At 41.1% G+C, this 17,189-nt stretch overlaps 1 protein-coding gene across 4 annotated transcripts in view; it reads left to right on the top strand.

The window, feature by feature from the left end:
- The window catches only part of SS18 (SS18 subunit of BAF chromatin remodeling complex), a 191,261-nt gene that overhangs the window by 149,355 nt on the left and 24,717 nt on the right, over window positions 1–17,189 (top strand). For 3 of the 4 annotated variants that reach the window (XM_029591158.1, XM_029591161.1, XM_029591162.1), the window contains 2 exons: window positions 2,522–2,614; window positions 3,331–3,450. In XM_029591158.1, the coding sequence (XP_029447018.1) occupies window positions 2,522–2,614; window positions 3,331–3,450 (213 nt within the window). The remainder of the gene's footprint in view (window positions 1–2,521; window positions 2,615–3,330; window positions 3,451–17,189) is intronic. The other variant, XM_029591160.1, reaches the window with a different exon arrangement.

Below are 17,189 nucleotides of genomic sequence, written 5' to 3'. Positions count from 1 at the left end.
ACTGGCTAAAAGAAAGGAAACGGAGAATAGGATTAAATGGACAATTTTCTCAGGGATCTGTATTGGGACCCTTACTTTTCAATATATTTATAAATGATCTGGAAAGAAATACGACGAGGGAGATAATCAAATTTGCAGATGATACAAAATTGTTCAGAGTAGTTAAATCACAAGCAGATTGTGATAAATTGCAGGAAGATCTTGTGAGACTGGAAAATTGGGCATCAAAATGGCAGATGAAATTTCATGTGGATAAGTGCAAGGTGATGCATATAGGGAAAAATAACCCATGCTATAGTTACACAATGTTAGGTTCCATATTAGGTGCTACAACCCAAGAAAGAGATCTAGGCGTTATAGTGGATAACACATTGAAATCGTCGGTTCAGTGTGCTGCGGCAGTCAAAAAAGCAAACAGAATGTTGGGAATTATTAGAAAGGGAATGGTGAATAAAACGGAAAATGTCATAATGCCTCTGTATCGCTCCATGGTGAGACCACACCTTGAATACTGTGTACAATTCTGGTCGTCGCATCTCAAAAAAGATATAATTGCGTTGGAGAAGGTACAGAGAAGGGCTACCAAAATAAGGGGAATGGAGCAGCTCCCCTATGAGGAAAGACTAAAGAGGTTAGGACTTTTCAGCATGGAGAAGAGACGGCTGAGGGGGAATATGATAGAGGTGTTTAAAATCATGAGAGGTCTAGAACAGGTAGATGTGAATCTGTTATTTACTCTTTCGGATAATAGAAAGACTAGGGGGCACTCCATGAAGTTAGCATATGGCACATTTAAAACTAATCGGAGAAAGTTCTTTTTTACTCAACGCACAGTTAAACTCTGGAATTTGTTGCCAGAGGATGTGATTAGTGCGGTTAGTATAGCTGTGTTTAAAAAAAGGTTTGGATAAGTTCTTGGAGGAGAAGTCCATTACCTGCTATTAATTAAGTTGACTTAGAAAATAGCCACTGCTATTACTAGCAACAGTAACATGGAAAAGACTTAGTTTTTGGGTACTTGCCAGGTTTTTATGGCCTGGATTGGCCACAGTTGGAAACAGGATGCTGGGCTTGATGGACCCTTGGTCTGACCCAGTAATGCATGTTCTTATGTTCTTTCCATACATTCACATCCCATTGCTGTTTGGATAAGGATAGCCAGTCTGTCCTCAGAAACCTGTTCGAAGTGTAGAACCCAACTCTTCCGAACTAGGGCCTGTTGTTTGGGTTCAGGCTGTCTCCCCCTCTGTTTCTAACTGCACCGGTGGTTTTGTGCTCATTGACACCTGGTTAGGTGTCTGTTGGTCCCCTTTTGTTTTGGGGAGCAGCCTGTAGCTAGGGATTCACCCATGTGAGGACTATCATCCTGCTTGTCCTTGGAAAAAGCAATGTTACTTACCTATAACAGGTGTTCTCCAAGGACAGCAGGATATTAGTCTCACGAAACCTGCCCGCCACCCTAAGGAATTGGGTTTCTTCTGTTTTTATTTTTCATTGTAATTCTATGTTACGAGTCTGAAGAGGGGACCCCATGTGGACATGTTGTTTAGGGCATGCTGACCATGCTCATTGTGCCTAGTCAAAGTTTCTAGAAACATTTCTGCATTGGGCTCCATCTGATGAATGTCACCCATGTGTGAGGACTAACATCCTGCTGTCCTTGGAGAACACCTGTTACAGGTAAGCAACTCTGCTTTCCACAAGATGAAATAGCATATTCTCCTTCCTCCCTCTGCCTGGTGACTGAGTAAGCAATGGGTGTCCTGTAGCACTGCAGTCCCAGTTATGGTGTGATTATCAAAAACAGGTTACACTTCTAAGCCCCAACCTAGTTCCTGGCTTAGAGTACCTTCTCCACAGTGCTGTATAGTGACCATATAGGTTTTCTCCCATAATGTAATTTCGTGAATATTGGTCATAGCACTAAATTTCAGGTCAGATTAATGGTTTAGTTTTGGAATACATTATATAGAAGCATCTAATTATTAACTTGATTCAGGGCCTAATTTACTAACTTTATTTTCCTATAGATGCAGAATGGGAGAAAAGCCTTATTAAATCAGTCCCTCATTGATTTTAGTGCATTGTTCATTGTAAAATTGTATACAGCTATTATCCTGTTTTAGTCAGGTAGAATCCATTTAAATAGTTGTAAAACAAAATATAATTGTTTATTCAAGCTTGTTTAATTCTGGTTATTTCCATGTAAAAAGCCTAATGCTTTCATTCTTTTCATAAGTGGTGTTTTTGTTTTGTTTTTTTAATATCAACGACTGTTAAAAGTTAAAACTATCCATTTTTGTGGTGATTCTAAAGCTACTGTTCTGTTTTTGAATGTCATGTGAACATCCTATAGAAAATAATCATTGATAATTCTTGGGCTGATACAGTTTGAAAACCTTTTTAATGTATTGCCAGTTGAATCTTCTTTTTTCTGATCTGAAAGTGTAAGTCTTTATGTAGGGGGTTTCACTCGTAAGGCCATTAACGTTTCTTCCTGTTTCTTGTCGAATTGATGTAGGTCATAATGATTACGGTTATCAGCAACCGTCGTATCCTGAACAAGGCTACGATAGGCCTTATGAGGATTCCTCACAACATTACTACGAAGGAGGTATCTATATACCTTCACACACATACACACATACATCAATCCCTCACCCACCCAACCCAAGAATGAAAGGCTCTTGCACAAAACCACCCTTAATATCCATGCATCTTGTAGACAACTAGTTGCTGGCTAGTCTTGGAAACTGCAGGGGGCCTTGAGCATTCAAAAACCACCTTGCAGACACCTAAAGTATATAACCACAGTTTGCCATTTCTAACACAAGTAAAATGACTAAAACATTTTTTTAAATAACCTATTTTTTTTTCTCCATGGGAAATATCTATTAACCAACATAAATCCATTGGTTCAGTTGTACTTTTTTATGTATACATATATACATAGTGCCTTTAGGAAACAGCTTGCTGATCTCGTGTAGCTAGTTTGTGCTCTTGTAGTTGTCTTTAATTTGTCCTTTTTAAAATTTTGTTTGCCATAGTCATGATCTTATGACTGTGGCGTTCCAGTAAATGTAATGCTTATTTGGCAGGGATGCTGAAAGTCCTGCAGTTCAGCCTTGCAAAATTGACTTTAACTGCAATTATGTCTTGCTGAATTCCTTCTATTTGGTTTGTTTGTTTTGGTTTTTAACTTTTGAAATTGATTACTTTTTTTCCATTTTCATTTTTCTTGTGGTGTTGATTGTATATTTCTCTAGACATGGGAGAGAGAGAGCAATCCCTTTTTACATGAGCCTTTTCTGTCCTCCAATCATCTTTCAGGAAATTCACAGTATGCTCAACAAGATGCCTATCAAGGACCATCTCAGCAACAGGGTTACCCATCTCAGCAGCAGCAGTATCCAGGCCAGCAAGGCTATCCAGGGCAGCAACAGAGTTATGGTAAGTAAAAAGAGGGGGGTCCTCACTACATAGAAGGAAATGAAATTGTGGACACAGGTATCACAGAATGTCAGCAGAAAAAGCCCCAAAGCTGCCCGTGTTTCTTCTTTTTCTCTTCCTGTTGCGTTACCATAGATTTTGTTTTCCCCTACGTCTAAGAATCCTTTGTGTTTTTCCCATTCTTTAGTTGTTTACTCCATTGGATGTATATAAATGTGATAAATAGCTAAATAATTGTCAACATTTCCAAGTGGTATACAGTAAAACATTCATAATATACATAAAAACTCAAAACAGTGAATACAATAAAAATATAAAATCACATATTTTAGTCAAATAACATAAGACAAAAATAGAAAATATTATCTTTCTGTTTCTTCACTGCCACCAAATCAGTCTGATTTCATAGAGGAGCAAAAGTTTTCTGGCTGATCCCAGTCTTTCTATCTTCTCACCGTTAGGTACATTACTTCCTTTCAAAGATACAGTGCAAAATCTTGGAATTTTATTTGACTCTGAATTATCTTTTAATCCTCAGCTACAGCAGGTCCTGCGAGGTAGATATTGCAAATCACATTTATTGAGACACACAGTATATTCTTGAACCGAATGATTTTCATACTATTTTATAATCTTATGTGTTAACCTGTGTAGATTATTATAACTCTATTTTGGTTTACCAAATTCTTCATTAAGAGCTTTACAGATTATATTGAATTCCACTGCCCATCTAATTTCAGGCAGACGAAGAGATGAGCATATTTCACTGGTGTTTAAATCTTACCCGCTCCCTTACCAGTAACTAGTGTAATTCTTTAATGTTCTAGTTGTTCTGTTTAAGGTGTTGAAGCTCAATGGGCCTGAATACTTAAATGTCAGATGATAACCTATACCCCAGGTAGACATTTGCGATCTAGTCAGAAAAATCTGCTCGTCTTATTAGCACAAGGAGTCATGCTTTTTCTATTTATGGCCCAGATTGTTGGAACGCTCTGCCAAGTTATATGAGAGAAACTTTATTAAAACAATTTATATTTCACTTGTATTGGATACCCATGCTAAGCGGATCACAACATAATTTAAAACAATAATACAATACGCATTATTAAACCATCCAAGATACAATCCTACATATTAACATAAAATAATCTTAACAATTAGAATGTTTTCCCTAAATAAATGCTGTTACTTTTGAACAAACAAAGCTTTTAGTTGCTTGCAAAAGGTCAGAACATCACCTGTGTTTCTTAGCCAGTCTGGAAGGTTATTCCACATCAACCGACCAGTGACATTAAATGCCTGTTTCCTTGTTTCAATTAAATATACCTGCCTGACTGGAGCCTGTAATAAAATTTTCCCTTGAATGTAATTCACGAGTTAGAATTTTTAAAGAGATATTTACCAACAAGTAAGAGGAGCCTTCTGACGTCAAAGCTTTGAAGATGAGCACTATTAGTTTAAAATAAATATGTTTTTCTCACAGACAGCCAAAGATCATCAAGCAATAACAGGGACACATGGTCCCATCTATGACTGCTGCTAATTTATTTATTTTATTTATTTATTTAACAGTTTTTTATACCGACCTTCATAGTAAATAACCATATCGGATCGGTTTACATTTAACAGGGGGTATAACTGAAGGAAACAATTCAGGTAAACAATAGATAACAATAGATATGAATAAGTCAAAGTTACAATCAACTGGAATCGAGAACTTGGAAGCTTATAATAAGCTGGAAGGAAGATGAAGGTAAGTAATAATAATAAATGAATACGATAGTGAGAACAGGTTAAAGCTTGAAGGTGCTTTAACCTGGAGGAGCCAGAGTCCAAAGTTCATGGAGTAAGTGTCTAAAGGCCGGGTGAAAGTGGACAGCTGAATTTTGCAGCATTTATAAAGGCCAAATAGTAGCGGCAGGCAACCCGATATGGAGTACATTACAATAATCAAGAACAGTAATTACGAATGCTTAAATGATTGTCGAAAATCATTTTTATCCAAGAAAACCGTACATGTCTTGATGCAGTTTATGACATCAAGGTCTTCCAGAGGCATCTTAAGATCTTACTTTTTGAAGACGCTTTTGCAGCAATGTAATTAGGAATGTATTTAATTATACTGCTTTATTTTAACTTTTTACATTTTATTTGATTCTTTGTTTGATTGTATTTTGCTGTATTTTCTGATATAGTTGAAAGATAAATACTTGAAATAAAATACATAGAGAGACTATCATTACTTTTCAAGTTTTCTTTGTTTTTCATTGGCTTCTGTGTGCACTGACATTGGTGCTTCAAGCAGCATTGGTCAGGGTTTTGTGCAATCAAGTCATTTGATTTCGCATCATTGATTTTTCAGCTGATGCCCCAAAAGGAGAAGGCGGCCAGTGGCTTCAACAAGTTCTCCTAGTGCGAGTGCATAATGACTATCAGGGATCCACATAATAGATGCTTATCTGAGGGAGGACCATGATGTCTTTGAGTGCTCAGTGTGTGAGAAGATGCCCCCATTTAAAGGGAAGACTCAAATCTGGCCCATTAGCATCGAGAGACTCAGGAGCTGCATCAGTTGCTGGTGGTGCATTGACATCTGGAAGGCATCAATCTCTCTCAACATTAATTACTTGTAAGGACCAGGGAGATAGGCCATAGTGGTCTATCTCCCTGCTTTTTTGGTGCTGTGATTGAGGAGTTCCAATGATGTGGGTGAAGGATAAGAAGAATTGTAATTGATCTTTAATGCATAATGCCGAGAGCAAGAAGGTTCTGGCTGCTGCTGGGAATCCTTCAAAGGTTTCTAATAGAGAGGACAGGTCATCCTCAAATCATTTTCAGAGACTTGCAATTCCTAAGGGTTCAGATGCCAGCCAGTGATCTTCCTCACGTGACTCAGGAAGATGTGGCCTCTCCTCCTGTCTCTCAAGCGGTATTGGCATCGACTGTTTTTGAAGAGGAACTGGATACAAGGATCCAAGAGGCCTGGGATCAGATGATTGCCAGCATTAGTGCATGAACAGCATCAGTGTCTTTGCAGATTGATATCCAGCTATTGCTGGAGACTCTTAAGACATCCAGCAGAAGGGGCTCTGATGCATATTCCCAGAGGGACATAAACATGTGGTGGTACCTAGTCATTGTTAATTTCCAGCACATCGGGGAGGAAACTTCACCAAGGTGCAGAAGTTCATTGGGGTTCTAGAACCCAACAGGCAAGTGCAGCCCACTAAGACCTTTGTCTGCTAGCCGGATGGAGACCCAGTCCATGCCATAGAATCACTGGTTGGTCTTGGAATGTTCCTGGGGATACGACGTATCTTGGGACTTTTCTTATCAGGAGGGCCCAACAGGTCTCCCTTTGGACCTTTCTACTCCACAGGAAAGATCTCCTCTAGAGGACTTTTTTTTCTTTTGCCAACTTTAAGAGAATGATGGAGACCATTCCCTTTTGATTTTCAGAAGGGGGAAGAGTCCAGTGCCAGAATGCTTGACATTCTCCAATTTGTGGTTTCCCCCAAGGATATAGCAGTGCCCATCCATGAGATCCTTCCAGAAAGATTGAGAATATGGAAGAGTCCCCTCTTATCTCCAGTGAATAAGGTGGACACAATATACAGCTGTCAGTGACTGGACCAATTATCATCCAGTGAAATGAATAAATGAATGTTAAAGGTGGGTAGAGTTCTCAGCTTGCTGGCATATAATGTTCAAAACAGAGGGAGTAGGACAAAGATTCTCCCCCTTCTACTAGTTTATAGATTTTTGGGGTTAGCGGTGGGGGTAGAAGGGTTTGGGTTAGGAGGGGGGCCTTCAGCATGCTATCATGTTTTTTCTATATCTTATGATCAGGAGGCTGAGGGACTCTAGGCCCAGTACAATTTGTTAATATTGGGATTAGTTTGGGGGGGGGAGATGGGGATCAGCATCTGTTGTGTGCTAGCACATGTTTAAAAAATATATTCAGTAAGCCAGCCAGTGGCAGAATTACCTAGGTAACTTTAGTTGAGTATATTTGGTGGGAGACTTAGCCAAATATTTAGTTGGATAAAGTTATCTAGGTAATTTTATCTATATAACTTTGCCTCTGGTGAGTTTGACTTCTTCAAGGTCCACGCCACCTTTGTTTTCAAGACCACATCTAGAGTCTCTGCAGTGAGTATTAGTGCCCACAGACTTACATAGCTCTGGGCCTTAGACCTATATCAGGATGTCCAGGACAGGCTTGCTGATATGCCTTGCAAAGGGGGAGAATCTCTTTAGCGAACAGGTCAATGAAGTGCTCAAATGAGACCCTCTCCACTACCATTCCAGAGCTACTACCCTCATCCAAGAAGTATTTGAGTGGGGTGCCAAGGAGGCTTTTCTACCCATCAAGACATTATCCTCTGACTCCTTATACCCATCAACAGCAGGGACCTTGGTCTTGTCCCAGACAGAGGGCCTGGAAAATACAGCCTGCATCCTGGGCGCAGGGTTTTGACTGGATCGAGGAGAGCAAAGCCAGGATACCAGTATCCATGCCAGAGGACCTTTCTGTTGAGGGAAGGCTGAGGTGTTACATACGTTGTTGGCCCAGAGTAACCTTGGACACACAAGTTCTCAGCACATCAAAGATTGATAGAAATTGTATCTATTGGAAAATGCATCAAATCACCCACCAAGGAGAACTTGATCTCAGCATCAGGAATGGCTACAAAAGGAGTTCTTCTTCTCAGAGGATGATGCAGTCAAACCTCTTCCACCATAGCAAAGAAGGCAAGGTTTTTGCTTCTAAGTATTTCCTGATCCTGATGGGCATGCTGTCCCATGCTAGACCTAAGGACTCTTGAGTAAATTCCCAGTAAAGAAGAAGTTCAAGATGGTTTTCCTTGGCACTTTAATTCCTTTTCTAGAAAAAGGGGACTGGTTATGCTCCTTGGATCTAAATAAGGCTCTTATCCACATAGAGCTATTTCTAGATCACAAGAAATATCTCAAATTTGTAGTAGGGAAACACTACCACCCATATTATTTATTTATTTAAAGCTTTTCTATACCGGCATTCATGATACAATCATATCATGCCGGTTTACAGATAACAAGGGGTGCAATAACTTTGTTCTTTTAACCAGTGCTAAGGAAGTAAAAAGTTACAATATAACAAGGTTGTTGAAACTGGGGAAGGAAGGAGACAGGGATAGACAAGAATTATATAATCTTTACAGAGATAGATTATTTACATTGTGCCGTAATGTCTCTTAATGGAAATTATTTACATTGTGCAGAAGGGTCTCTCAATTGTGCAGTAAGGTCTCTCAATGGGTATTACCGTAGGTTCTCTCCCTGCCATAGGATCTCTCCCTGGCTTTTAGACTCGGGAAAGGCTTGTTTAAATAGCCAGGTCTTAAGCCTTTTTCTGAAAGTTAATAGGCAGGGTTCAAGTCTAAGATCCGGTGGTAAGGTATTCCAAAGAGCGGGGCCCGGTCCCTGAGTGCAATATGGTGTGTAGATTTAGTTGGGGGAACAGTCAGCAAATCTTTGTAGACTTCTCTGATGGGTCTGGATGATGTGTGTAGTCTGAGGGGGATTTGGAGGTTGAGAGGGGCTTGGGAGTGGATTGATTTATGGATGATGGTGAAGGACTTGTGGAGGATTCTGTAGTGTATTGGCAGCCAGTGCAGATTTATTAGAATGGGAGAGATGTGGTCTCTTCTTCAGGTATTCATTAGGATTCTGGCTGCCGAATTCTGGAGCATCTGAAGTGGTTTGATGGATGAAGACGGGAGACCTAGCAAGACAGAGTTGCAATAATCTATCTTGGAGAATATTACGGATTGTAGGACTGTTCTGAAGTCATGAAAGTGTAGGAGTGGTTTCATTCTTTTGATTACTTGCAGCTTGTAGAAGCAATTCTTGGTTGTATTGTTAATAAATGTTTTTAGATTCAAGTGTTTGTCTATTACTACCCCCTAGGTCTCTTGCTTGTGTAACCATGGTGTTAATTGGAGCAGTTTGTGGGGGGTTGCTGTTGTCTGGGGTGATGAGGAGGAGTTCTGTTTTAGCAGAGTTTAGAATCAGGTTTAGGTTTGCGAGGAGTCCGTTGATCTCTTGGAGGCAGTTATCCCAGAATTTAAGCGTTTTTGTGATAGATTCTTTGATGGGTATCAGAATTTGAACGTCGTCCGCGTATAAGAAATGTTTTAGTTGCAGGTTAGTTAACAGTTGACAAAGAGGAAGAAGATATATGTTGAATAGTGTTGGGGATAGTGAGGAGCCTTGAGGAACTCCTAGTGAGGAATTGTAGCAGGGGATTCTTTATTATTGATTTTAACTTTGTATCCTCTGTTACAAAGGAATGTTTTGAACCATGTGTGAGCGGAGCCTGTTATTCCTATGTCCGAGAGGCGGTTGAGGAGGGTGGCATGGTTGACAGTGTCGAACGCTGCCGACAGGTCCAGTAGAATAAGTAGGAAAGATTGAAGTAGGAAAGAATATTACCTCGTGTCGGCACCACAGATGTTCACAAAATGTCTTGCAGTGATGGCTGTGTATTTATGCAAATTGGGGGTGCATGTAATTCCTTTCCTGGATGATTGACTGGTCAACAATGCATCTTAAAGATGTGCTGTAGAATCGATAAGCAAATCCATCTGAGTGTTGGACTCAGGCAAAGGCCTTCCTTCCACATTACATTGATGTCTACAGTGGAGGCAATAAGAATGAGTTAGCAGATATCAGCATGGGAAATGTTGAGGTTTTTGGCCTCATAGCATCAACAGTTCATACCATACTTTTGGCACATTTTCATACGAGAAGAACCCAATGGATCAAATGGTCACAGCAGACTTGGGCCACTGAAGATCTCTGGAACAGTTTTTGTTGTATCTCCCAGCAACTCAAGGGCTATCTGTCCTGGTAGCTGATTTGATCAGTCTGGCCAGAGGAAATGCTCTTCCATATTTCTCCAGTGTAAATTGTCTTAATTGTGGATGTGTCCTGCTTGGGCTGGGAAGTTTGTCTAGAGGACCTGCACACACACGGCCTATGGTCTGCTCAGGAAAGACTTACATTTCTTATCTTTAAGGGCAGTACAGTACATTACCCTCTAAGGAATTTTCAGAGATCAGTTAGTCAACAAAATGGGTCTAATCCAGATATACAGGTAGGGATGTTCTACATCAACAAGCAGGGAGGAATAGGTTTGTACCTCTTACGTTAGGAAGCTTCTCCAGATGTAAAGCTAGGCCATTTCTCACAGAATGGTCCCGAGAGCCACATACGTGGTAGGGAAGAAGAATGTTTTGGCAAACAGACTGGGTTAGGTCCTGGAACCTCACAAATGGTCCCTGGATAGGGAAGTAGCAAACCATATATTCTGCGATTGAGGTGCACCCTTGGTAGACCGTTTGTGTCACCCCTGAATGGAAAGGTCCCAAATGTCTGCTGTAGAAGAGGGACTCTAGGCAAACTAGCCTCCGTTGCCTTTTCCCTAGATTGGAGTCAAGGTCTTTTATATGCTTATCCTTCCATTCATCTGGTGGCAAGAACCTTGCTAAAACTCAGACGAGAGTGGAGAACTATGATTCATGTAGCCTGTCTTGGCCGAAACAGATCAGGTTTCCGCTTCTGTGGGAAATGTTGATTAGAATACTGATCCAGCTGGAGAATTCCCCATCTCTTATCACTCAGAATCATGGAATGTTGAATCATCCCAATGTCGTCAGGTTCCTGAACCTATCTGAAGATGTTTTATATTCTGGCTTTTAGAAAGGATTCCACAAGGAAATATGATTTGAAATGAAAGGAACAGCATTAGGCCTTTTCTCCTGTTTCACACAAAAACTGCCTGAATAGCTTTTTACATCTTTCAGAGTCTGGTCAGTGCAGTTGGTACTTATCACCATGTGGAAGGTAAACCCATCTCTGTATAGCTTTAATTGCTTGGTTTATTTGAGGCTTGCTTCAGTTGAAGTCTCCCATCAAGCCTCCTGCCCTCATAGGACTGCATTGTGATTTTTTTTTTTTATTTTAAATTTTGCATTTTCAGATATGTTACAATATCATTTACTTGAATAGAGAATTTATACATCTTATTGTCAGTTAATACAATTAACATAATAGTGAAATATGTTATAAACATTCTTAACATAAATCTCTCAATGTGTAAGGTAATTTTGGAACCAAGATATTTGCAGGAAATATGGAGCCCAATCAACTTTTCAATCATCATAAGAAATTAACCTCACTGTAAGACAATACTATCCCATTACCCTTTTACACACTTCCAGATTTCCCATCTAGAAAGCACCTAAGCTGTTCCGGCTCTAGAAATATATATGTCTCTTCCTGATATTTCAATATACATCTACACGGGTATTTCAGAATCATACTAGCCCCCCGATTTATCACCTCCAATCTCATCTGCAAAAAGGCTTTCCTGCGCTTTTGGGTGGATCGTACAATATCAGGAAAGATCCAGACATTCTGTCCATAATATTTAATCATCCTATTTCTAAAAAAATATTTTAATACCATAGTTCTGTTGTGTTCAGAAGCAAATGATATCAGCATAGTCCCCCTTATTTTAATCTCAGTTTGAGTAGATAGTTCAAGAATTTCAGTAATGTTCATAGATTGTTGTTCCCTTGCTTCTATACCTCCTGTATTCAAAGGTTTTCATGAAATGAAAAAGGCATTGGTAATCACTGGCATCACCTCCTTTGGGATTTTAATAACTTCCAACAGGTATACTTTAAATGATTCAGCCGGTGATATTTTTTTCAAAACAGGGAAATTAACTACTCTCAGATTTAAAAATCTGAGAGAGTTTTCAATTCCCTCAAACTTTTTTTTCCATCATATTCTCAGACTTAATTAAATTTGTTTGAATTTTCTCCATCAATGTTACTTTCATTTCAACTTTCTCAGTCTTTTCTTGTTGTTGGACAATCTTCTCTGTATTCACTCCTTTTTTTACTTATTTCTAGAAATGCCTCAGTTAACGAGGAAAACGCAGATTCTATAGATATTAACGCGTTCCAGACAGTATCTAGAGTCACAACTGGTGGCTTCCTAATAGTAAACATAGTTCCTGGAATAATAATTAATACTGCTGTCGGCGTGTTAACCTCGTTGTTATGTTCCGGTGGAGCCATAAGGGGGGTCCTAGGAGAGAGAATTATATCTCATGCCGGAGTTCTCTCACCTTTTTCCGACGCACTTTCCCCCGCCTTCACCGCCCAGATCTGGAGTCACTGTCCCAATCCCTCCTTCTCTTGTGGGACTCGGCAGCTTTTCTCTGTCCACTCCTCTCAGTCCTTGGGGCGGGAATGGCGTCGTGGCCTCCGGGCTCAGCGATATAGTTTCGGCCATTGAGAAAGACCCGAGCTCCAGGATCTCTCCCACTGCGGCCCTCGCTTCCAGTGCTTTGGGAGTTGATGCAAAGAAGCTCTCTATTTTTGCCTGTTTGATGCTATCTTCTTTTTCAGGAACAATGTTCTTAAGCTTCGCCTTAACGCTTAGTATGCGCATCCTCCAGGCGTTTCAAATTCAAGGAAATCACCAACTAGGTATGAAGTAGCATTGTGATTTTGATCCAGTTGATGAAAGCTCCCTTTGAGCCATTATACTCCTATGAGCTGAAGTACCTGACCTGGAAGGCAGTTGCTCCATTGTCCAAGTCAGTGAGTGCCAAGCCCTAGTAACTTATTCACTGTACACTAAGTTTTGGTTTATTTTTAAATAGTTTTTTGTGCACACATCTTATATTCCTGACTGTCAGAATTACTAGTCAATCTTCCCAACATTCTGTGTATTGTATATTGGTTCTAATGTATATGCTTCTATATGCCTTATTAACTGCCTTGTAGTGAACAGTAAAAGGCAGTCAAGCTCACATAAATAATTAACCATTCCCTATTAACTTGTTCCACCCACTCATGAATTATAAACCTCTATCATATCTCCCACTTATGTTTTTTCCTCCAAGCTGAACAACTTGTTTGGCCTTCCTTCCTAAGGGAACCATTCCATACTCTCTCTCATTTTTGTTGCCCTGCTCTGTACTTTTTTCTAGTTCTGCTAGATTTGTCTATATGGGTTTAGCTTATACCTTTTTTTCAGTGCAAATTTTATTCAAATGTATAGGTATTTCCCTGTGCTCAGAGGGCTGTTTTTACCTGAGGCCGCAGAGGTGAAGTGACTAGAAGGTCACAAGAAGTCTCAATGGGATTTGAACCCTGGCTTCCATAGTTATCAGCCTGTTGTAACCACTAAGCTGCTACTCTATTCTTCCTTCCTTTTCTTTCTTTCTTTTTTTTTTTTAGATGAGGCAATCAGAACTCCATATAGTACTCAAAGCATTTAGATATTCATGGGATTTTTTTTCTGTTCCTTTCAAAATAATTCTGAAAATGGTTTTGAATTTTTGATCATTGCTGCACATTTTGCTGAAGAGTTCAGTGTATTGTCCACAGTGACTCCAAGGTCCTTTTCCTGAATGTTAACGTCTAATGTGGAGCCCAGAATTATGCAGTTGTCCAGTTTCATCTGCCATTTGGATGCCCTGTTCCTCGTACCCAAAAGATCATCCTGTAGTTCTTCATAAACTGCTCCTGTTTAAACTGTTTTGAGTAGTTTTGAATCATCTACAATTGTGGAGATCTCATTCATTGCTCCCTTTTCCAGATCATGAATGAATAAGTTAAATAACTTCTAATATGGAGCCTAGCATTGTGTACATGGGGAGACCAATTTTCAGCCTTCCTATAGAGCTTGCAGGCCCAAGAGTTTCCCATTGAAAACTGGCTCAGTGAGGCCCATGGGGATGAATGTGTACCCACTGTTTGCAGGTGCAAACTCCCTGCCAGGAAATATGCACAGTTATTTAAAAATAAACTCCTGTGTGTATGTTGTCTCCCAGAGCTGCCCCTGTTCCCTCACGGGGCTGGAGGGGAGTTGTCAAATGGACCTTTTCTGTGGGTAAACACCCATTTATTTGCTATCACCCTGCCCCCTAGGCAGAGTCTCTCTCTCTCTCTGTCTTTTTTTTTTTCCCCACAGAGATGTGTGGTTACGGTATTCAGCTTTGCTTTCTCCTCACAGTTTTTGTTGTGATTTTTCTGGAGCTGCAGCTGTTTTTCATCTTTGGTAGCTTTTGTTTTTTTATTTTCAACTTTCTGCCAACTGTACGGCAGGCCTTAGTTGCTGTGTCTTATTTTATTCTTAATCTGCAGTTTAGTTTCTGTGTCCTCTCCTTGCTTTGTCTGTTTTTATGCCCTTGTCTGATGTTGACAGGACTGATGAAATGCAGTATGTGAGTGAGTGATCCATGTAGGCCTCTGAACCTGGGGACTCACGTGAGTTCTACCCGGGCAGGAGTTCATGTTTCACCAATTGATAGGTATCGATGGAAGCATGGACAGTGAAGGGATCGAGGAAGGCACTGTTCCTGTGTGGGGGAGAGCTCATCCCCACCCCTCACACATTCTAGGGAACTAGTCTCATGGGCAAGAGCCTCCCATCTTGCTTGCCAGTGCTGGCTGTGCAGCCTTCTTATGAGAGAGGGTGAGCAGGAGCGTGGGCAAGCAGCGTTGCTGATGCACCTTTGGCACCATGCCTAGTAACTGTTGCCCGTGCATACACATGTTAGCACATCAATGGTCTGATATGTCAAGACAACATTATTTATTTGTGAGTTTTTCTATACCGAAGTTTGGTACAAGCCTTCACGCCGGTTTACAGTTGTAACTACTTTTACAGTAAATAACGTTAATAACAATATAACTCGTTAATAACAGTCACAGTGTAAACAATAACTATATATTAAATTGTAATTGGGCATCAGTATAACAGTAACAGTGAGTGTAATGGATGATAGTTTGTAGTTAGTACATTAAAATTTAGATATGAACAAAGGTGGAAAGTATATTGAAATTCAAATCATAGTGTGAGAAAAGTGCTTGGTTTTATAAGTGTGGACGTATTGTTGAGATTCGTGTGCCTGTGTTTAACCAATGCCATCTTGTCGAAATAGCCATGTTTTTAATGCTTTTTTGAATATTTTTGAATTGTTTTGCATCCTTAGGTATTCTGGTAGTGTGTTCCATAACAGTGGTCCAGCTCTTGATAAAGCTCTCTGTCTTGTGGTGGTTAGTTTGGCGGATGAGACTGGGGGTATTGCGAATAAAGCTTTGTTGGTGGATCTAGTGTTATGTCAAGATTTATGCTGTTGAAGCATGTTCTTTAAGGTGGTGAATTCAGTGTTGTGCATTGATTTATGTAGGATCGTTAGTGTTTTGTATTCTATCCGTTTTTCGATGGGTAGCCAGTGAAGTTCTTTTAGAGTTGGTGTGATGTGATCGAATGTTTTTGTGTCTGGTGAGAATTCTTGCAGTGGCGTTTTGGAGAATTTGGAGTGGGGGTGTGGTAGTTTTGGGGAGTCCAAGGAGTAGGGCATTGCAGTAGTGGAAACTTAAAAAGATCAGGGATTGGAGAATGATTCTAAAGTCTGGTGGGTTCAGAAGTGGTTTTTTAGGTGTTTAAGGATCATTAGAGACCAAGACTGTCATTGAGCGCCATGGTCATCCTTGACTCCAACCAGGTGCCGGTGCAACCTTGATGCCTTGAAGGTGTGTGACTGCCCTCGACACCCTAAATGCTTTTTAGCGCCATGAATGCTGTCTATTGCCCTGGCTGGGGGCAAGAGCCCTACCATGCCATAGGCGTCTGTGTGTACCATTGTGCACTGTAGACGCCATCAAGCCAGTGGAACGGCACCAACCCAAGTGCCATAGAGTGCCTTGGGCCTCGATGTGGCAGAGTAGCGACACCGACCTAGAATGTCATGGTCCAGAACACGGGGATCAGGACTGCCATCGAGCGCCATGGTCACCCTTGACGTCACCAGAGCTGCTTTCAGTGCCATTGAGCACCATGGAGGCTATCTGACGTGTTTGCTAACAATGCTATTTGTGGCTGCTCTTGATATCAAGCACCATCGCCGCCAGGGGGTACCCAGATCATCATCAAGCATCTGGTCGTATTCGCCATCAGCCACCAGGATGTGGGGGGTCCTGAGAGCTCTCAAGCACCATGGAAGCCCTCTGACAACAAGGGCTTCAGGTCTGGGGCAGTCACGGTGCTATCGAGCGAGTTAGCACCTTTGGGTTCTATTAATTACATGGATGCCTTCAGGCTGTCTGTTGCAGGTGCCTGGGGTGCTATCGATGGCGCTGCATGCCAGGTGTCTGTGGCACAGTGAAGCACAGTCTGAGCCCTAGGTGCGGTGTCATTGGTACCATAGATGCAATCCATTGCTTGCAAGTGCCAAGGGTGCTATTTTGGCACTGGGGGTGCCATTGTCACTATGGGCACCAGTGGATGTGGTTGGATGCTGCAGGGCACTACCGCAGAACACCTTGGGATGCCTTTCCACCGTTAGGCCACAGAAAGAGCGGTCAGCAATCCACAACCCCAATTCAAGAGCTGCAACCAGTCTCTTGGAGAGTTGTCAGGTACTGTGGGAACCATGGGGGCAACGCCGCTGACCACTAGGGATGGCCATAGTCAGAACCCCAGTGGCACTGGGTTGCCGTTCAACAGTAGAGCATATCATGCACGGTCTGCTACAACGGGAGTCATCTACTTCTCCACATGCTTCAGGTGCTTTCTGGCGGCATTCTCTCTGTCTGCCATGCCAGAGATAGCAGGACCGTCTGTTTCGCACCTTAGGGCGCGATCGGACACTAGTGAGGAGGGCA

This window comes from Rhinatrema bivittatum, chromosome 2 (genome assembly GCF_901001135.1).
Source record: "Rhinatrema bivittatum chromosome 2, aRhiBiv1.1, whole genome shotgun sequence".
NCBI lineage: Eukaryota > Metazoa > Chordata > Amphibia > Gymnophiona > Rhinatrematidae > Rhinatrema > Rhinatrema bivittatum.
Note: the sequence above shows the minus strand (reverse complement) of the source record. Positions and strands in the feature narration are given on the sequence as shown.